The sequence below is a fragment of the Montipora capricornis genome, chromosome 6 (assembly GCF_036669925.1).
Source record: "Montipora capricornis isolate CH-2021 chromosome 6, ASM3666992v2, whole genome shotgun sequence".
NCBI lineage: Eukaryota > Metazoa > Cnidaria > Anthozoa > Scleractinia > Acroporidae > Montipora > Montipora capricornis.
In genome coordinates, this window is record NC_090888.1 from 57257753 (window position 1) to 57280252 (window position 22500).

At 37.0% G+C, this 22500-nt stretch overlaps 2 protein-coding genes across 2 annotated transcripts in view; one reads left to right on the forward strand and one right to left on the reverse strand.

Moving 5' to 3' along the window:
- LOC138052590 (uncharacterized) overlaps window positions 1-1269 on the reverse strand; it is a 2897-nt gene extending 1628 nt beyond the window's left edge. Inside the window, exon 1 of the mRNA XM_068899123.1 lies at window positions 1-1269. This exon is cut by the window's left edge and continues 1628 nt beyond it. Coding sequence (XP_068755224.1) covers window positions 1-1142 — 1142 coding nt within the window. The 5' untranslated portion in view covers window positions 1143-1269.
- The window catches only part of LOC138052591 (intraflagellar transport protein 88 homolog), a 36765-nt gene that overhangs the window by 3951 nt on the left and 10314 nt on the right, over window positions 1-22500 (forward strand). Inside the window, exons 2-25 of the mRNA XM_068899124.1 lie at window positions 2184-2249; window positions 3834-3869; window positions 4490-4540; window positions 5877-5937; window positions 6602-6689; window positions 7814-7904; window positions 8520-8624; window positions 9424-9526; window positions 9610-9724; window positions 10103-10212; window positions 10512-10633; window positions 10839-10909; window positions 11251-11337; window positions 11760-11859; window positions 13924-14010; window positions 14087-14156; window positions 14746-14862; window positions 15045-15153; window positions 16689-16727; window positions 17227-17338; window positions 17875-17990; window positions 19124-19176; window positions 20446-20511; window positions 20620-20726. Of these exons, the coding sequence (XP_068755225.1) occupies window positions 2184-2249; window positions 3834-3869; window positions 4490-4540; window positions 5877-5937; window positions 6602-6689; window positions 7814-7904; window positions 8520-8624; window positions 9424-9526; window positions 9610-9724; window positions 10103-10212; window positions 10512-10633; window positions 10839-10909; window positions 11251-11337; window positions 11760-11859; window positions 13924-14010; window positions 14087-14156; window positions 14746-14862; window positions 15045-15153; window positions 16689-16727; window positions 17227-17338; window positions 17875-17990; window positions 19124-19176; window positions 20446-20511; window positions 20620-20726 (2082 nt within the window). The remainder of the gene's footprint in view (window positions 1-2183; window positions 2250-3833; window positions 3870-4489; window positions 4541-5876; window positions 5938-6601; window positions 6690-7813; window positions 7905-8519; window positions 8625-9423; window positions 9527-9609; window positions 9725-10102; window positions 10213-10511; window positions 10634-10838; window positions 10910-11250; window positions 11338-11759; window positions 11860-13923; window positions 14011-14086; window positions 14157-14745; window positions 14863-15044; window positions 15154-16688; window positions 16728-17226; window positions 17339-17874; window positions 17991-19123; window positions 19177-20445; window positions 20512-20619; window positions 20727-22500) is intronic.

Here is a 22500-nt window from a genome sequence, read left to right on the forward strand (position 1 = left end):
AGGGAACCACTTCCCGTTGCATCGTCAGCAAACCAACACTGTTTAGCTGATCCTGAGACGTGTAGACGCGTTATCAGTGGCTGGAGACTAATGGCGTACATGCTCATAGCGAGAGGGTCCCCCTGTGTGGTGCCTTCCGCTGATTTAAGTTCTTGGCCGCCTATAATAAAGAGCCTCGCAGGCTGTCTGTAGGTGTTAATCGCATAAGTAGCTATGGTTGGACATAGGACTCTTGTATTGTGCAACGCAGCAGCTCTGTTCAGGGCATTAAAGGCATTTGAGGCGTCAACAAGAAGAACAGCGTCCGTGTCATCAGCGTCGAAAATATTGCGCATTGCATGAATGGCAGCCTCACTCCCACTTTTATGGCCTGCGCATGCCTGCAGCGAGCCACTTGCGTCAACGACATCTGGTTTTGTTACTCTCATCACGCACTTCGCAATTATCCTCCGTATTACTTCACCAACTCCAATCGGCCGGACCGCGCCCTCTCCTTTGTCAAGTGGAATCAGACGATTGGCTAAAATTGCCTCGATGCTAAGAAAGTCAACAAATTCCGTGCACAGTCGTCTGGTCATTGTAGCTATAGCTGTGCACAGATCGGACCCAGATTTCTTGAAAGATTTGCACGCAAGTATTCTTCTAAAGCCATTGGCGTCTACACCCGAAGGTCCGCCAGAGCCTTTAGTCCTTAAAGCAGCGTCACGAATCATCTCCCCATTGATCTGGTAGTACACTGTATCTGGAACTTCTTCGATTGGTCCAAAGAGTAGAGAACCTAGAGAGGCGTCCTGTGCCACAGGGTGTTTTTCCTTAAGTTGTCTCATGACGTCATCGCTCAAGGGCAAAATACCCCCGCCGTCTCCGTCGCTGAGGTATCGCAAGGCTGAATTAATTTTGCCTGTCATGACAAGGTTTGCAAAAACGCTTGCTTTATTGGGTGGATCAGCTCTACGGGAGTTGGTAAGACGTCTTTGGATGATCCGTCCTTCACGCACTAGGACATCTATTTCGCCCTCTTTCCACAGTGCCAGACGTTTAGCTAAGCACTCTTGGTGCTCCTTCGCCTTAGATTTCTGGCTCGGTTTTTGTAACCCAACAGCGAGGAGGACAATAGCTGCTTTAAGGGCAATGTGTTGCATTTCTGACTCATTGTTCCAATCGTTTATGTGCTGTGTTAATTTATCAATGAAATCTTTTCCTGTTTTCCCATAGGGGACAAGAAAAGTGTTCTTCCGCCATTTTGTAATCTCGTTATAGGCATTGTCAATGGTCGACGTGTTGACTGTTATTGTTCTTCCATCGCCATGTCGGCCCCAAATAAATGAAGATGGCGTGTTAATGGCTTTGTAATCCGGCAAGCTCCCTGGAATACTGTCCGACACGTTTTCAAAAGTTGAGTAATCACGCTCCTCTGTCAGGCCCTCTGGGGGTTGTACTGCAAATGTATGCAAATCCGGAATCGACTGATTATGATTTTGGCTTTGCTGGTCGCCATTGTTTTGATTTCGATTATCCTGAAGCGCTCCGCAAGAAATCAAGTTATTCACAATATTAGACGCGGGTTGAGTTGTGTCCAAGACAGAATCGTACATGCCAGTCGCTCTCGAAACATTTACACTAGTATGGATTAAGTCCTCATTCCTCTCCAGCCGTGAAGCTTGATCTCTCAGATTTTGCCCTTTAAGACCAAGATTTTCATATCCTTTCTCGTCCCATAGTTCCTTCATTATCTCGATGTAACCTTTCTTCCTGCCATTGATATTGCACGGTGCATTATCAGATGCAGCCAAAGCCTGTGCTTGTTGTTTACACTCTAGAACGTCCCTGTTCATTTGTTCAGTCCATTTCACCTTTGATTTCCTCGACATCGTGTAATTGGTTGGCGCTTTGGCGGTATTTTCCAGTAGTTTCGTGGTTTAAAAGCATTTAAATCGCGACAAAGACCCCCAGAGTTGCGACTGTTATGCCTTTACAATTTGCAGTTGGGGATAAAAGTAAAAAGTAAAACACTGAAGTCTCAATAAGAAGACCTAAAGCCTAAGATCCGTACATCCGTCCGCCATCGTCGCCGATCAATTATTATTACTAATAATAGTAATAATAATAATAATAATACAGTTTTCAACCCTACAGCCCAGTCTACTTGTACAGTTTTTTATATCTGAATCTTAAATTTTTAGAACCTTGAAGAGGATGAGGAGTTCCAACAAGCTTTAAAAACCAGTCATGGACAAAGACCTGGGGTGGTAGGTATTAACTCATACTAAATCAAAATAATTTTAGTTTTGTGGAAGAGACAAGGCTAAGTTACAATGTATCTATTGGAAAAACACTTAGAGCCTGTTAGAACAAACTTATTAAACCCATGCTGGCTGGCAGGCTGGTTGAAGGCTCTAAAAAGGGCTATACATGTAACTACATGTAAGTATCATTGTTTTGGAAAACTACATGCAAGACAATGCAGTATTTTAGAGATCTTCAGGGAGAGTTGCAGGGGTAGTCTGCCAAGCACTTCTGCTTGCTTGCAACGTGTATGTCTTCTCTGCTTCATACCACATGACAGATTCCTTGCAGGTGGGTTTTGACTTGGTTACCATGGTAACCCTTTGATTGCAAGGCTTACGAGATTGCTGACCTTGGTCTATACCATGAGATTTTACTGCCCCATCAGTAAAATACAGTTAATGGAAAGTGGCCGTACTAAAAGGGCTATTCATGTTGCGATAGTTATCTTCGTGTTCTTTGTAGTCGGTCGTTCAAGGTCATAAAATCAATGGTTTTGTTGTAAATTAAATGAGGACATAAAGACTTTGTTCCTAGATCTCAGATTATAACGTACACCTGCATTGGCCAAATCTGTTAAGGCCTCATTCATTACTGCTATAGAGCATGTGTAATGCCTACCTGCTACATGTACGTAGCAGAACCTGTGCAACTGGCTACTTTAATAGACAGAGTCTAGCTATAAAAGCCTCAGTTAGCCATCCAAGGTTCACTTGGCAGTTTGTCTTCTATAGTAAACCAACTAGCTGTTTGCAATTTGTCAAAGTTTTTCCCCTCCCTCCCTCCCTTTGGAGATGGGTTGGATATATCGCTTTGCCTTCATTAAAATTGGGTCACTCCTGCGTGGTGTGGTTAAATCTGCGCAGCAACTTCCCCCAAGCTTGTTGGCTCGTTTGCCTTTGTACATTGCTCGCTAACCAATACTCTTGTCCGATCCAGCTCATGCTGTAATTACCACTCAGCTTGTAGTGCTGCCCAGGGAGATAAATGAGGTTGTTCTATGTCACAAAATCCGGAAGTCGCATATAGGCTAACCAGCCGCAAGGCAGTGTTCTCCTCAAAAAATGCCAATACGCCTGTTGTCTCGTTCTATTGCGCCTTGCGTTACGCGTCCTTAAAAGCTAAGTATGTTCATACCAAGGAACAGTGACTTTCACTGAATGTTAAAAACCTAAAAAAAATTTACATTGGGAACCAGAGAAAGATTTTTACAGTAGATCACAAAAGCAATAATTTTGCTTTAGGGGATAGCCATTTTGTGCTGCTTTATAGCAGCTGTTTTGCACTCCTAGTGTTACCGGTAATACATGTAACTCTTTTACATGTCCCTCTAACTGATACGCAGATCAGGAGGTTAAATGACAAGGTTTTCAAAAATTCAGTCATTGACATTCATTTGCTGAAACTTTACTGCTCAAATTTCTTTTCTTGCAATACAGGTAGAGTATAATTATATTGGTTTCACCAGTAAGTTAAGGCTAATCAAAAATAATATTATGCAATAAATTATTATCATTAATTTAATGAGTGGGCTTGTTTGATTACAGAAAACTGGTGCAAAGAATCTGTCTACATCAGCAGGGGTAGGCATCATTGTTTTAGTAAATTGAATGTGTACATGTACAAGCAAACGTTAGTTGACTGTGACTTTAATGCTCATTATAAGTTTTTTTGAGACCAGTTTTTATGTTCATTTGTTTCAGATAAAGGTGAGATTGCAGGAAAATAATGTTATGTTATTGAGAACAAATAAAACTGAACAAGGAAAATAATTAAAACAGTCAGCATAGAGAAAGAGTCATACCCAAATGCATAAGAACAACATCATTAAAAAATTAATCATTAACATAAGAAAAAGCAGGAGGCTGTACATGTATCATAACAAGGTCAACCCCAGCCTCACTTTCATGTTAAGACCCGGTACGTAACTACATTGGAAGCACATAACTGATAAAAGGTCTATTCCCAAAAAATAGATACCAACAATTTAGGCGTGACAAAGCATCAATTAAATCAGCCATCAGTTCTCATGTCACAAATTTATGCAAGAAGTCTTCTGTCCGAAGCTTTGACTGTCAAAGTCTTTTTAGACATAAATCTGAACAAAGCGGAGTTGTGCTGAATGCTTGTTTTTAGACCATTAACTACATGTAACCTTTCTCTTCGCTGACCTAAAAATTCTTTTTTTGATGTTTATATTTAGCGTGGCAAGGTACCAGGGTCCTCCATGGGTCGCCCAGTTACTGGCATTGCAGTAAGTACATGTACAGTACATTATAACTTTAAATAATTATAATAGGCAAAAATATATCATTGACATCACCTATTGTCATTTATGTGCCAACCAGACCCTCATTTGCTGTCAAAACGAAGGGTCTTTTGTTCCTGAAGTTGGAACATTTGAATAAGAAAAGCAATGTTTGTAAACAAATATCTTTCCCATATTATTATTATTATTATTATTATTATTATTGTTATTATTAAATTATTATTATTATTATTTTTATTATTATTATTATTATTATTGGTACTCACAAAGAGATAAGCGCCGGCCTGATGGGCCACTAGGCTCGAAGCAGACTTTCCCTTTACCTTACTCAAAAAATTAATGAACAGTGCTTTTCACATGTTTTGATGGGTTAAAATCCCTGAGTGTAAGGTCCAGCCAGAGCTTTGATCCCACAAACTACACTGTACTTCACAGTATATTCTGATGGTCAACCAAGCTCAACCAACTGAACTCAAGCGATTTATCCACCAGCTTGTTAGCATGGGAAAATTAAAAAATCAGGTTAATTAGCACAAATTAATAAAGCATACAGGGCTTGAAATTTTAAAAAAACTTCCAGTCACAATACGTTAAAATTTAGTTGAAATTTCACAAATTTTAGTCGTAAAGTCGTTGTATTGTATTGTATCATCAGTGATTTAACAAAACAAAAATTTAATGAGCCTACAGTACTTATGTGTAAGGAAACCACTGAAAATGCCAAATGATGGAGGCGTTGTACACGTAACATCGCAGCTAAATTAGGCTGAAATTGTGCCCCATATCTTCAGATTGAACAAAAATACACGGTGAGAGACAAAATAATCTTTTCATTTCTTCATTTTTTTGGAAAAGTAGCAGCAAAGTTACAACTGCTAACTCTTTCATTTTGGAAAGAACCAAGATGACAATGAGGTGAAAATCAGTCAATTTGCGACTTCTCCAGATATTTTAGTCACAAAGGGAAAAACTCAGTCATAAATGTGACTGTATTGGTCGCATTTGGAGCCCTCTTTTAGTAACTGCCCTTTATGAATTTGGGTTATTGTGGTGACATAAACAGTTAAGGGTTAATTTAAGTTGTAATAATTATATGTGTAATTGTTGGTTGTAATCCAAACTTTTTTTGGTGTAACCTTTGGTTTCTGCAATGAGTACTTCTCATTCCTATCAAAAATAAAATAGCGTGAGGATTCTTGTCTTTCCTCACATCTTCTACAACTAATTTTTATCTGAGACGGTCTTAGCATTAATTTTTAAAATCATACCACCAAAGCAGTGTTGGAGTGGTTTTGCTGAACTGGTTTTGTTTTTTGTGCAGGACACTGGAACAGCACGTCCCATGACTGCAGTGCGTCCAGTGGGTTATACATCTTCAGAAAGTGAGTAAAAATTAAGTATCATAGTGGAGCACCGTACTCATGGGAACCCACAAGTTGCTTTTCTCATGGTAATCATGGCTAGCGGTATTGCTCATGAGCACGAATGCAAAAAGTTGTCCAATAACTTAATAATATCCTAATAATAATAATAATAATAACAATAATAATCAGGGCTTGAAATTAACTTTTTTGCTCATGTTATTCTTGGTCAAACCAGACTGTTAAGTATTTCCAACAAGTCTAGCTATTTCTGTCCTGCTCTGAATGCTCAACAAACCTTATTTCAGTAACCTCTTGAACTAACTAAATGAATGGCAAACAGCTGTTATCAATGAAGTGTGTTCTTTGTGTTCAACAAACATTAAACTACTTTCACTGTTTTTGCACCAGTACAAATTAAAATTGTACCAGTTTGAACAATATATTTTGTACCAGTTCAAAAACAAATTGTTCCAAAGTCAAATTTGAACTACAACATATGCACATACTAAGTATAGGGGATCACATCATCTTTTCCATTCTAATTTCACATAGCAGGCGTAGCTACCAATGTTAACCAAGTGACCAATATTAGTATTGTGAGATTGTTGCTAGATGCTGATACAAAAGTATTCATAACAGTCATTCATTTGTTTCCATTGATTTTTACTATTCTCTCAAACAGGATCACCCCTTAACAGTGGTGGCCAGTTTGATCCTTTTAACCAGGCTCGCTTACCTGCCCCTCCATTGGAAGTGAAGAGTGAGGAAAGGTATCAGATTGTTTTGTCCCTTAAAAGTAAATGGGATATGAATTACTGTATGGCAATCCTAAACGTCATCAGTATTTCTTATTCAACCTTCAGATGGTAATATAGTATGTCATTCATGAAACTAAAATTAATAGGAAAAACATTGTATGTTTAAGCCTATCATAATGACAAGTTGAAAAGATGTGGCAAATTTGCTTTGATTTTGAAATTTAATTATTTTTAAGAGACTTCAAGAAATTTAATGTGAAGCTGTAGGTTCAAGAAAGTATGTGTACAGTACTGTGCAAAAAGAATGCAAACGAATTTCGCGCTTTTCGCTACTTTTCGCTACTTTTCGACAAAATATAACGAAATTTCGGGCGAAACGAAATTTCATTCGAACTTCGCCGAATTTTCGAAAAGCCTATTGTTTCAATCAAAACGAAAATTTGCAACGGCCGCCCGAATATTCAAGCGAAGAAATTTCGGCCGAAAAATCACACCTTTCCCACTGAAATTTCAGCGAAATTTCGAGAGAACAATAACCAAAATTCGGCGAAATTCGTTTGCATTCTTTTTGCACAGTACTGTATATCAAAATCACAGAGCAACATTGATTGAAACCTCATGCTACACTTGTATCATACCAAATTCACACATGTATAATTGAGGTAAGTGGCTAAGAAATTGAACATTTGAATCAAGTGTTGAGCTTGAGTCAAATGCAATTGTTGTACATTTTGGTACATTTCTTTACCATTGTACATCAATCCCTCATTGTTCTCTTTACTGTCAATGCCATTTATGCCAGTTTAATTCTAGGGCATTTGGCTTATATTTCACGTGCAGAACAAAATTAATTGCAATAAGCAGGAAATTGTGTCCCAAATCACCAATAAATCATTTTTTACCATTGGCATTGTCACTGTCATCATTGTTTAAGGTCCCTAATGACTTCACTTAACCCTGCAGACCAGAGGAAATTTGGTCCCTGGGGATGAATAAAGAAGAAATTGTATTTGCAAAAAGCTAATTGGCATTGGTCATCTGCAGAGCTGTAAATCAAAATTTAAGTGTTAATGATTAACTCAGTTGTTGCATATTTTCACTCATGTCTTTACATTATATGTTTGATTGATTATCAGTCCAGAGGAAAAAGTCAAGCAAATGGAGAAGAAAGTTAATGAACTGATAGAGGAAAGCTGTTTTGCTAATGACAGAGGAGAATATCCATTGGTAAGAAGAACAATTCATGTCATATACCTGTACACTGCAGCATACTGAAGCACAGAGGGGATCCAGCATACAGCCATACTTTTTTGACAGCAGCCATTCTGGTTTCACAGCCATTATAGTACATGTATGCTTTCCAGGTTTTAGGGCTACATATATGTCTATTGGCTGCAGTTTTTCGGACTATTTTGAAACACAATCATTGACTATGGTTTCCAATCACCAGAAACCTTGTCAAAATATGGGTGCTTGGAAACCCAAGTGAAACATATAGCATTTCGTAGTTTTTAAAAATTAATGGTGTCACAACAATAATAACTGTGACACCATTTTGAAAATTCTTGCTGTCATTAATAATAATAAATAATGATAATTAATAATAACAATAATAATGTATTATTGATTTCCCAAATCTGTGTTTCTGGATATTCAAATTTGTTACACTTTGGTCAGTGTGTTTTTAGAGTAGGGTGGGAGCCATTTGACTAAAAAAACGTTGCACATTCATGTACTGATCAATAAAAGTACCGGTAATGATTTTCGGAAAATTTGGTTAATTAATTTTTTTGTGAAGATTTGTAGTAACTTTGTCCCTTTAAAATGTAATCCCTTTGAAAGGCATTAGAGAAAGCCAAAGAGGCTGGTCGCAAAGAACGTGCATTGTGTCGACAGAGGGAGCAGACTGCTCTTGGGGAGCAAATTAATCTCGACCTGACATACTCTGTAAGTACCTTGCAAGGCCCTGTTATTGTTAAAGGTGCCTCTTTTCAGTAAATGTATTTCCTTTTTTGTACAGATCAAGATAATTATATATATATATATATATAGAATCCCGGGATACTCACGATAGGCCAATTCACTGTCTCGATAGCTGTGTTGCCAGCGTGGTTGTCCTGATGGTGTAGTGGTCATCACACCCTACCGGTATTCAGGGGGACGTGGGTTCAAATCCCGCTCAGGGCAATTCTTCATGTTTTTCATTCGCTATAATTAATCAGTTGATTAACGGGATGGGTTTCATTTCTTCATTCTACGGTATATATATATATAAAATATTTTAAATACCAGGTAAAGTTTGTTATATATTGGGAAAATGATCTTTTACATGGTCATTCCCTTTCTTTTGAAATATACAGTCAGTTAGTTACTTTTTAGAAGCTCCAGACCTGAGCTAAGAGCTCAGTAAGATGTGAAGGGAATTAGTCGTGTATCTCATGGTATTCATGCTACTGTCTATAATAGGCTTGTGCTTCTCAAAATTTCAAGTATTTTGTTAGCAAGTTAGCAATTGTCAATCATGTTCGAGTATTTTTGTGTGCTTTGCATATTATTTTGACGTGCATGCTATGTACTAGTACTGAAATCAGATTACTGGTAATAAACTCAAATTAAATTTTAAGTTTATTCTGTAATTATTATTTTAATAATTGTATTGAAGCTACATGTACAGGTATATTTCTATGCTTTTCTCAGACGTGTATCACTTTGTAATGACAATAAAATATTGTTGTTACTATTTTAGGTCTTGTTCAATCTTGCCAACCAATACCATGCTAACAAAATGTATGCCGAGGCTCTGAATACATACCAGGTCATTGTCAAAAACAAGATGTTCAGCAATGCAGGTCAATATTTTTTCAGGTTCAGTTTCAATACTGGTACTGTTTAGTCTGACCTTGATTATAAGATAACCTTTTTTCTCCGGTAGGACGACTACGAGTGAACATGGGAAATATTTACTATGAGCAAAAGAAATACCCCCAGGCTATTAAGCAGTACAGGATGGCACTGGATCAGGTTCCCAACACACACAAGGACATGAGGTATAATGCAGTATCTCCTTAATCAATGCTGCATTATTGATGGGAGTGCATTGAGCTTTTTAACAACGACAACAAAACAGCAACATTGACAACTTATTTGGTTGTAACTGCACAATAGCTTTGATGATAATATTATTAGTAGCAATAAATAATATAAAATTTGTAAATTTTTTGTGAAATTATTTAAATTATTTTACGTAAATGTTACTTGATTGAATTACATGTATCATGAGGACTTTTATTCACTCCTTCTGAGCAACATTTAATGCCATTGTGTGTCATGAGCTCAAGCTCCCTATCCTTAGATTCAGTGATCTGATAATTACTGAATCAGATGAAGCAATAAAAAATGCTGCAATGTCTTAATTCTTTTCCCAGGATAAAGATTATGCAAAATATTGGTGTATCATTTGTCAAGATGGCACAGTTCAGTGATGCCATCACATCATTTGAACACATCATGGGTGAAAAGGCAAGCTTTCAGACTGGTGAGTTGAAAACTAAATAGGAGGCTTTTCGTCTCTCAAGATGAATCAGCATGGTACTGATGTAATCAAAGGGGATTTTTGTTCATAACTGGTATGCATTATTCAAAATTAACATGAACATTTAATGTAGGCAAGTGCCATAATTATTGTATCATCATCACTATGCTTCTATAGTGGCAACCCTGTTGGCAGGCCAGGATATTAGAATTAAATTTTTATAATATCAGTCATTTGTCAGTACTCATCTTTTTGAAAAGACAAGTCATCTTAACAGACTGATGTGTTTTTTTGTCTCTAAGGTTTCAATCTACTTCTCTGTCACTATGCTTTGGCTGATAAAGAGAAAATGAAGAAGACTTTTCAAAAATTGTTGAGTGTCAGCCTTGGGTTTGATGATGAAGACAAGTACACCTTGACAGGGGTAGGGAGAAAGAAAACATGTTTGTTAATAATTGGCATGCCAGAAAATGTTGTTTTTATTTTCTCTTAAGGGGGAAGGGAATGGATGGGCACTTGAGGGGAGACTTATTCCAGAAAGATCTCTGTGTGACAAAGCCAGAGAAGTAGCTTGTAGATATCTTTTCAATTTTTAACTTGTTTCTGTTTATCTTTATCATCTTTTTCAGGATGATCCTCAACAGGCAATGATTTTGGAAGTGATTAGAAATGACAAACTTCGGCAGATTGAACGACAAAAGTAAGTTGTTAGAGTGAATGAAATCTGTAAGTAGCCATTTTAGAAGGGAAGGGAACAGAGCTTTTTAGTGAACCTAGATGGAAAAACTCTTCTTATTGAAACTCAGTACAATATATATTATATATTTTTTTCGTGGTTCAATAATTTTCAAGCCGGTTCAATTTTGATTTTTCTTTGTCCAATAAGATTCATCATCATAATCTGAAACAAAGCTAAAGATCAAAATTGAACTGGTTTGAAAGATTTTGAACAAGGAAAAACTTTGAACCATACAGTAAGTGAACATAATTACACTTAAAAATAATATTCATGTTACAGTAGCATTTTCTTTGGTTTCATAGGAAATCTCAAGCTGAGAAGTGCATCATGAATGCAGCTAAACTCATATCTCCTGCAATTGAGAGCAGTTTTGCTGCAGGATTTGACTGGTTAGTAACACTACTGAATGTGATATTTTTTTAACTTTGTCATTTTGATTATTCTCCAGGACTGTGCACTGCACCTAGCTCCTTCCCTGATTATTTCTAAGGGAGATGGCGGCTGTACACAGGCTAACTGCACCTTGATAGTAAAATTGACTTCCATGAAAAAAATTGCAGTTTGCTTTGCAACAGTCTTTTCCAATGAAGTACCAAATGCAATAATTATAATGTAGTCCTTCCCTTTAAATTTGTAATTTATGGTTGGAATTTGAAGGAAAAATCTCCACTGCTCAGGTGAAGTTATTTTCCAGAACAACACATTTTTGCTTGAACTTGCCCTAAGTCTTCCCATTCATGTGGTTTCTGGGTATCCAAATAATAATATTATTCAGAGTTACTGTAACTGGTTGACTGTCTTTGTCTGTCAGGTGTATAGAGTGTGTCAAGTCATCACCTTACTTGGAGCTAGCCAACGAACTTGAGATAACAAAGGCTATAACTTATCTGAAAGAAAAGGACCTTGCTAAGGTGTGAACAACTGTTTATTCAGGCATGGAGAGATCATTTATCCCACCTTGGCCTTGTCATCCCCTATTACCTGTATGAATAATTGAATTTATTTATTGAAATCTTTACATACAGTAGTGTCCATTAATTAATTACAAGGCTGTTGCCTAACAGGAGCCCGGTAGCCTGGGGCTCCCAAAGAATAGCTCTGGGCTCCTTAATTTTTCACAGCAATGCCTTTCACTTCATATGTTGGGCTCCTAAGTTCTCAGCGTTTAGCTCTGAGGGCCTCTTTAAAATTTTCTTAGGCAGCAGCCTTGAATTAAAGTACTTTACTTTTGCTTAACCCATTGACCCTGCATGTGCACAAAGCGCTTCTGATTGGTTGAAAAAATGGCGCGAGAACTTTGAACCAATCACTGACTGAAGTAATCATAAACCAAGGTAATTATCTAATTACTTTCGACACTCAATTGAAAACCGCTCTATTCAATTCTAAGTAGTTACTCTTGATTTGAAGCCTTTAGTTTAACTGTAGGTAATCACATGGGGCCGAGTAAAATTAAGGAAAAATTTAACTCGTATTTTTTCAGAAGTTGCAGAAATTGCCTAAGTCACACAGCGATGTGGCGTTTCTAAAACGAGGGTAAGGGTAAGACCAAGGGTCAGGGTAAGACCAAGGATACGAATACAAAAAGTATCCTAAACATGCATAAAAGCTAACCTTAGGCCTAATTAGGCCTAAACAAAAGTTTAAGGTTAGCTTTTATGCATTTTTAGGATATTTTCTGTATTCGTATCCTTACCCTTACCCTGACCCTTGGTCTTACCCTTACCCTCGTGTTAGAAACGCCGCACAGCGATGAGGGTAATTATAATCTCTGCAACTTCTGAAAATACAAATAATTTTATGAGGAAACTTGCGATTACTTGTTTATAACAGAGGGAAACATTTTCTTTTATTAAGACGGCCAAAAACGCAAAACGCACAAATCAACTGGATGAAATTTTATTTTTGTACGACAACACCAAAGCAATGAAACCAGCCCTGCGAAAAATCAGTCGCCATCAATGAAATTGTGATACTTTGGGGCAAACTTAAACCTTTCTTTCACGTGTTTTAAACGTATAAAAGTTACTTAGAGTCAAAAGGACACTTTTAATTATCTCCAGCAATATTCAAAGTGACACTGCAGCGACTGAAGTTGTACACAGGGTGAGTGGAAGCGCATGTTCAGCAAATGAGAGCAAATTTTCTGGAAACATCTGACTCAAGGCACTTCTTCTTGGCTTGTCAATGATTTCTGAAATCATTTTTTGTTCTTGCTCATTCCCCTAGTCAAGGGTTTCGCAGTTTTTTCCTGCTTTCTTTCATTCCCCCACTGCGCAAAAACGTTTTTTCAATGTTCTGTGCTTTTTTAGTGTTTCCATTTTTGCTCATTTGTCTCAGAACTTTCTTCAATAAATTCATCCTTCACCACTTCAAAACAAGATGCCATTGTTTGAAAAACAGCCTTAAAACAATTTCTTCACTGTTGCTAAGTGACTTGAGAACTAATGAATGTTACCGTAAGTAATTTTGCCAGGGCAATTACCAAAATTAATGAATAATGCCCTCTGTCTTAGCCAATCAGCATTTTAATTAAAATTTGGTAATTTTGTCCTCTATGTTATGTACAAAAATAATATTATTGTTTGATTTTATTTGATTGATAATCTTTTCTAAACCTCTCCATCAAAAGCCACTCTTTGCAATAATTCAGCATGACTATTTATATATGTTGCCGGTAAAATCCGTTCTCAGGTTGAATCCGTTTTGAATTACTTTAGGTTAAATTGGTGATCCTCATTTTACCTCTATTGAATAAGCACTCAGATGAATTGAAGAAACATTTTTGGAGCCTTAAATTAATTTCTTGATTAGCAATAGTTAATTGATAAGTTCCAAAGACAGCTAATAAATAAATAATATAATCAATCAAAGATTGCCTCAATCAATATACCTCTGATTAGAAGGAAAAACTAGATTTCTGTGAGGTTGAATCCTAAATTTCAAATCACAAGTACCTGTCTTTTTCTTGTCAGGCTATTGAAACCCTCAAAGGCTTTGAGAAAAAGGATTCGAAAGTTCAGTCTACTGCAGCAACTAATTTGTCATTTTTGTACTTTCTGGTGAGTTACCTGATTAGTTGTCTGTTTTTCTAGTTTAGAAATTAGTCGAGTAATATAATTGCTTTTTTTGTTGTAGGAAAATGATGTGACACAAGCTGACAAGTATGCGGAACTAGCAATGACAGCAGATCGTTATAACCCTGCTGGTAAATGCTATAGTCTTAGTCATTGTCGTGTACTTCTGTACAGATTTTGGCTTTAGGAGTGTCACTTACTATGTGCTCAAGTTTACTGGAAAACTTGGTGAAACCATGAAACCCAAGAAACCAACCATTGAAACGATGAGAAACCATGTAGTGACATCCAAAACATGATTTTACACCAGTCGGGGGCACTACTACTGTATGTCGAGGGATGTCTAATTAGCATATATTTGTGATCCATAACACCAAGTTGTAACCAACATTTCTCACTTTACCCAATCAATGCCCATTGCTAAATACAGTTGCTTATACAAAGGTAAAATATTTCTTAACCCCAAAGCCAAGGGTTTTTCTCCAGGTACTCCGGTTTTCCTCCCTCATCAAAAATCGACTCACAGCTAATTACCATCTGGCTGTGATGCTGTGCTCTGATATCAAACATGGACCGTAAAGTGGCTGCCAGAAGCACCTTCATATGCTTTCATCCCCATATCAGTCCCCAAGACTGCAAGAGAAGGGTGATTCGCACTGCCAGTTATTGTTATTATTATCGGTTTACTGGTAGTAACTGTTTGTATGTGTTTTGTTTAAGCATTGGTCAACAAAGGCAACTGTTTGTTTGCAAGTGGGGATTACGAGAAGGCAAGAGAGTATTACCAGGAAGCTTACAGCGTGGAAGCATCTTGCACAGAGGCTTTGTTCAATATGGGTATGAAACCTTTTAAGTGGGACAATCATCCAAAAACCCTGATAAGTATAGCAATATTGTCGTTAATAATTTTGGAAATCCTCAGAGCTTACACTTAAACATGATGCTAGTAACCATCCACAATCAGGGCCTTTTCTGTATAAAATTATTTTAATCAAGGTTGTTCTTTCCAATGTTTAAAGGTCTTGTGCACAAGAAGATGAATCGACTGGAGGATGCCTTAGACTGTTTCCAAAAGCTTCAGGCAATCCTCAGGAATCATCCACAGGTTCTTTATCAGATTGCAAACATGTATCCTTTCCTACCTATCGTAATTATTTATACTTAATGTACATCACTTGCAAATCATTTTTTAGCATGTATTAATGAATTAAACTTGGACATGGAACATTGTAATGACCAAGACTCAAGTTTAAATAGCTGAGCACAAAGTGGTCTATTTTTGTTTTATAAATAATTATATAGAATTGAAGGAATTTACAAAACTACATTACAAATGCAATGTAAAGTTGAGGGACATGCATCCTTGGAGACCCAGGGGCAGTCAGTCGAGACGGGACAAGAAATTCACAGGCAAAATTGGGACTGGCGTTAAGTTTTCAAGTAAGGTGAGCAGAGCTCTTCTCGCCTTTCTCAAAAACTTAACGCCAGTCCCGGGGCTCTTCTGGCCTTACTTGAAAACTTAACGCCGGTCCCAATTTTGCCCATGAATTTCTCATCCCGTCTCGACTGACTCCCCTGGTTCTCCGAGGATGAGGGACATGGAAACCTGAGGAACCCTCTACGAATTTAGGAGACTGCAACTCGTATTCAAACCAATCAAATAAAAAAATTTTTTCTTTAATTGTATAAGAGATTAGAAAATGAAGAATACCTGATGGTGAAAAAATAACTTGAAGAAGAGAGAACCAATAAACTCAACCAAAATAATTGGCATACAAAAATTTGGTTTATCAACGGAGTTGATAATGTAAATTGACCACCGTACAGAGATTCTAAAAGCTGACGTTTCGAGCGTTAGCTCTTCGCCATTCGCTCTGACGAAGGGCTAACGCTCGAAACGTCAGCTTTTAGAATCTCTGTACGGTGGTCAATTTACATTATCAACTCCGTTGATAAACCAAATTTTTGTATACTACTTCCCCACCGACGCAGCACCACAGTTTCTTTAGAAACTACCCCTTCAACATAATTGGCATCTAGCAAAGGAATTGATCTCAGGAAACTTTGTTTGTAGGCTGTTACCATGGCAACATCACATCTCATGACAGGCTGATATATTCCTATTTTTGGTTTCCTTTGGTGAAATTTTTTTATTCTTTGCCACATTATGGAAATGATATTGCCTGACATTTTGAAGTGGTAAAAAGTCAAGGTCGTTCAGACGGTTTTGCCAATATTCTGTAATTTGTCATTTTTTAAAATATATTCGATTAGCTCTGATAGATTTTAACCAATATAGGGTATTTGATAGGAAATGTACGTGGTTAGAACCAAGCCAATTTTTTTTTTAAATTATCAAAGGGAACATGAGACAATTAGCAGGTAATTTTGCAGATTTGGTCCCACAGAGGTCACAAAAATCAGAAAAACACACTCAAATTCAGGTTTTACGTGCCATACTAGTTCCCAGCTTGCGCGCGGCCCTAAAACTCTAGGGAACCTCCTTACTTTGATTTGATTTCATTTGTGCACGACCCCACAAGCTATTCAGCTTTAAACATTATCGTGTGAAAATAAAATTATATTATTAATTTTATTAGATAAAATTCTGTTACTCCTATGATTGAAAGAATTAGCTTTCTTTCTTTGACAGTGAATAACAGATATGAGATGTTAGAAGATAAGAATCAAGCTATAGAATGGTAAGAATTGCTTTCCTCATAAGAGTTGATACTCAAAATGTTTTTAATTTGTGACATTTTTCATTTGTGACAAAAGTTCTTTTTTAAATGTCTTTCAGCCCTGTTCTCCTTCAATTGCCTAACTTTGGATACAAATCTTTATTATTATTATTATTATTATTATTATTATTATTATTATGATTGTCATTATTATTATTATTATTATCATTATTATTAATTTAATTTTTGGTTAGATACAAAATCAATTATACTGGATGCATAAAGTCCAAGATTTTCACTACCTTTGTCCTCCCAATGCCCTGTTATTTAGTGAATTTGGGTTGAAGAATCATAAATTGCTGGATTCACATTCACATTTTGTATCCCCTAACACATAGGTCATATGCAAATAATAATTCTTTGACTTTCACTCATTCTATACTAAATACATACACCTATTTTTTGACATTGCAATGGAAATATCAATCATTTATCAGTTACATTTTTTTGGGTTTCCAAGGTATATGCAGCTCATTTCTGTAGTACCTACAGATCCATCAGTCTTGTCAAAACTTGGTGAACTTTATGATAGTGAACAAGACAAGTCACAGGCCTTCCAGTATCACTTTGAGGTGCAGTGCAATTAAATTTAATTAATTCTTCAATTGTATTCATATTTACCTGGCCCCAGATATAAATTATGTAGGGTGTATTGTGCTCGTCTTGGATTAGTGTGCCTAATCATTGGTTGTGATGCTGTTCGGCTGTACACAAGCTTGTAGCTTGTATGTGTTTTGATATTTATTTTAAATATTTCGCTCATTTATTTATTGGTCTTTAAATGCAAAACCCCAGCAGCTTGGCTGATCATTCTATTATATTAAAATTAAAAAAGTTATTCAATCACATGTTTATTAAGTAAACTCAGTATGGGTAGCGATTTGTCAAAGGATTGCACAGTACAAAGTACACAGCTACAATAATGTCATAATCTCTCTCTTAAATTGTGGAGAACTACATGTAAAACTATTATTATTGACCCTTAATCTAAACTCAATATTAAAAGCTGTGTTCTATGTGGATGTAATGAAATTTAGTTGTTAAGGACTGCATGACACATGCAGAATTTTCTCAATCCTTATAATCTTGGCTCTTTATTTTTTCCTAGTCTTATAGGTATTTTCCATCTAACATTGATATCATCTCATGGCTTGGAGCTTATTACATTGATTCTCAGTTCTGTGAAAAAGCAATACACTACTTTGAAAAAGCTGCTGTTATACAGTAAGTACTTGTGTTTCTCATTGTGGAAAAAAATTAATGCCACAAACACAGAAAGTTGCTAATTACTCATGAATCTCTGGGAAAGGTGAACACTCAACCTAAGCACTTTTAATTAGCAAAGGCTAGTAACATGCCAAGCTGTCATAGGTTTGCCGTTGAAATATGTGTAATGCCATACCGTCACCTCTTACAGAATGAATTATTACCATCTCCCAGATGGCGTGAGAGTTGTGTGCATCACACTGGCATGATTGTGGATTCAAGTCCTGTTCATCCCTGTATTTTTTCCTTTTGAACCTCAGAAAATCGAAATAGTAATATTATTTGAAAGTCATGCATTCACTCCTAAGAAAACTGGATTTTTACCCTGAGCATGCCGAGACTTGTACAAGTCATTAGGGACCTTTAGATTGGAGGACAAGGATGACTATAAGTGCAAGTTTTCCATTCTGAGCATGCGCACTTCGAAAAATATTGGCCTCCAAACCTTATACCAGGGTTCGTGCTACTCCTTGAAATGCTTGAAAAGCCCTGGAATTTAATTTTGGACTTCAAGGGTACTTGAAAAGCCCTTGAAAAAAAGGATTTTGTGGGAAACTGCTTGAAAACTCCTTGAATTTTTGCTCAGGTGAAAGTTGTAGAGATTGCATCATTCCAAGAGAAAATGAAGATCAGGTTAAGTTAAAGACAAGACGTCTCAAAAATTGAGCAAATTGACTTAATTGGGGAAAGATAAATGCAAAAATTAAAATGCCTGTGCGGTGCGTGTGCTTAACTTGCAGGATGTGGGAAAGAATATCAATGTAGACTTTTTCAACATAGAAAACACTGAAACACGTTGTATGCCATAGAAATCTCCTTACAAACACTCCTTGAAAACTCAGTGAGTTTCTGGTTCGTGAAAACTCCTTGAATACTCCTGGAATTTTACATGCAAAATCCAGGATTAACCCTGTTATGCGCATGCTCCGTGCAGAAAACTTGTACCCATGGTCGTCCTCATCCTCCAATGTAAAGTTCCCTATTGGTAAATTGGTTTTCTTCACCAATTACGTAGTGAATTGTTGATCAAGATATGGGAAACAAATCCTTATTGTTGCTTGTGTTGCCAACAAACATTAAAATGTTTTTAGGCCAAATGAAGTCAAATGGCAACTTATGATAGCAAGCTGCTACAGACGAAGTGGTATGTCATTGTACTGTATAAAGAGTTATTATGATCGTTTTTGTGTCCTTGTCTACATTTTAATTACTTTAAGTCAGGAAAATATATTCAGATATCATGACTACTGTTACAGTAAATGTTTAAAAATATTAAGTACACAAATATTATGACAATAATATTACTGAAGAAATATGTCTTCTGAAGACATGTAAAGTTAGTTGCCTTATTTCCGGACACGGCTGATAAGTAGGGCATGAAGTTTCACCGCTTGAAGCTCTTTGCATGGTTTCTTTGTAACTGCAGAAAGAGTAAGTCAAATTCAGTGCGGACGATTGTTACAATATTAATATAAGTAAGTATATTCTCGATCTGACCCTACTGTTTGCTATCATTGTGTCTGGAATTAAGCACACCTCGCTGAAAATGCAATTAAACTCTTTAGAAGTCTTGCTCAGACATACGAAACTGCAAGTGGAAAATTCTTATGTGCTCCAAAACATAGTCCTTTTAGCTTAATTGAACTTGCATGGAAAAAATTAAATCTATCGCACATTTTGCGAAAACGGACTGCTTTATTGAAAAGACATTCTTCAACACGCGATATAAAATCGCATTTAATTAGGGACAGATTTTACTTCCTCAACGAAAACTTTAATCTTCCCTAAATGGAGCGTGACTTGGTTCCGAAAAGAACAAACGCAAGTAGACTAGTCAGTAAGTTTTTTGAACGTATCATTCAGATTTGTTTCATTTTTACAACAAAATACAGAATCGTAAAGTCTAAGCGTCCAGAAATGGGTGTGTCTGGGAAATAGGGCAGATAGGGCAACATACTGTATCTTGAGAAGTAAATAAACTTGATTAGTACAAAAGGCTAAAAAGATAAAACTCAGATTTAACCCATTCACCCCTAAACCGGCTATACCGGTACTTAGTATTTTACTCTGTCTAATGCCAGAGTATTTTACTCTGTCTAACGCCAGACGATTTTACTCGTCAATGTGGAACCCCCAGGAGTCAATGGGTTAATTACAGACAAGTCCAAAAATGCTAGTAATATATGCATGCCAATTTCAAAAAAGCATCATGTTGTGTCCTTTTGTTCTTCTTCCCAAATTCAACATCACTCTTGTCGGGGAGTTTAGACAATTAACATCACATACATGATTTAAGTCTTTACGTGTCAAGCTAAGCACAATCACTCTTTTAATTGGTGCGACTGCAAATCAAATCATATTTTAGCATGTAAAATTCTCGCTTTATTAACTCAAGTTTTCTTTCTTATCATAGGCAACTATCAACAAGCCCTGGAAACATACAAGGCTATTCACAAAAGGTTTCCTGAGAATGTAGAATGTGAGTAGTGATTGACTCTGGGGCACAGTTTATGGATGTTGGAAGTACCAATAACTGTAGATAACTATGTGGACGTTTCTTTTGATGTATCTGTTATTCGTTTTTGAGGTCTTAAATTCTTGGTGAGAATTTGTACAGATTTGGGCTTAAAAGATGTGCAAGACTATGCACAGAAACTGAAGAAAGCAGAAAAAGCAAGAGAGCTAAAACAACAGGTAATTAAAATACATGTTGGAAAGCAAGATTTGTTGAGAAGAAAGAATGCCCGCTAAATTTAAAGCAGACTCTGAACAAAACATCCCAAAAGGGACATCTTTGGGTCCATTGTAATTTGCAATGCTGTTGAAGGTACTCTGTGCATTGAACACTAAAGGAAGCAAATATATTAAATAAAGTAAAGGAATGAGCACTCCAAGAAAAAATCACCTCTCAATGAAAAATAAGTTATGAGAAGGTGACCTTAAAACCTGACTAAAATAAAATTAATCTTTTTTTAGATGTAAGGTGTCTTTTTAGGGGAATTTAGGGGTTTTATCACAGACTATCATCGTCAATGGGATGGGATGACTTGTAATACTGTTTCAGTTTTTCTGTTAATCAGAAACAGTCTCTGCCATCTACTATCTCCCAGGTGGTTATTTTTCAATAGGTGGGGCAAGGGGGTGGGGTTCAGCGAGTAATGCACAGTGCTGTGCTGTCAGATTTTGAGAGGTTTATCCTTGACAATGTGCTGTTGGGAGCAAGCAACTTTACCTGGCATTTTTGTTAACAGTAGAGGGGTGGTAACAGTAAGATGATACTTTCTCTTTCGGTGGTTTTGGCATAAGATTTTTCCAGATTGTTACGAAAAATAGTATTGCGTGACAAGCGTTACTGTCTAGAAGCTTCGCGAGAGTTCGTAGTTTGTTTATATTTAGGTTTGTACGTAAGCGTTTCTAAATCGGTGTGTTTTGTAATCTTTCTATAATTAGATTCATTACTAATTTAGAAAGTTCTAGAAGTTTATTGTCCGAGTATATAAGTAGACGAGTCCAAGCGGAGTGTTTTTCTAACTAGTTTTTCACAAGCGAAGAGAGTTGGCGTTGGCCGTGTTTATTCAAGTGTGACAGAAGCTGTGTGCATTCAAGTTGGCGGAGGCCGTGTAAGTTTATCAAGTTCGTGCTGTTAAGAGTTTTACTTCGTGGAAACTACGTTCATTTTGGAATAAATCTTCTTGTTGTTGTTCCGACAACCCTGCGTTCAGATTAGTCTGCAAACTACCTTTCCTCAAAACACACGAACTCGTAACATTGGGGGCCTGTCCGGGAGAGGAATTCATTTGTTTGCCTACTACAGAAACCAGGAAAGGACAATTCAAGAAGAAGTTACAGAAAAAGTAAGAAGAACTGTACGAGAGAGTATACTGTGTTTTTGCTGTGAAATACTGCTATGGAAATGGAAAAGCTTTTGCAGATGGGGAAAGAATTCGGATTGCAAGGAGAAAAGCTTCTCGAGTTTGTGAGGGAAGAGGAAGAAAAAGAAGAAAAACGAAGACAATTGGAGGAAGAAAAAGAAGAAAAAAGGAGGCGGTTTGAAGAAGAAAAGGAAGAGAAACGTCGATTACTTGAAGAAGATAAAAGAAGAGAAGATGAAGAGAGAGAAGCTAGGCGACAAGAACGCGAACTAAGAAAATTGGAAATGGAAGCCGAGCTGTTGAAACAGAAAGAGGCTATTGAGGCGGCAAAAAGAGAACACGAGTTGGAGATTGCACGTTTGGCTGTGGAGAGTGCTGGCGGACGGCCTGAAGGGAGGGGGGATCGGGCTAAGGCACCTAAACTCCCCTCGTTTGTTGATGGTAAAGACGATTTGGACGCGTATTTGCAGAGGTTCGAGAGATTTGCCGAGACAGCTAAGTGGAAAAAAGATGGATGGGCATCGAAGCTCAGCGCTCTGTTGTCTGGACGGGCACTAGAAGTGTATTCACGTCTATCGGAGGACGCAGCTAAGGAT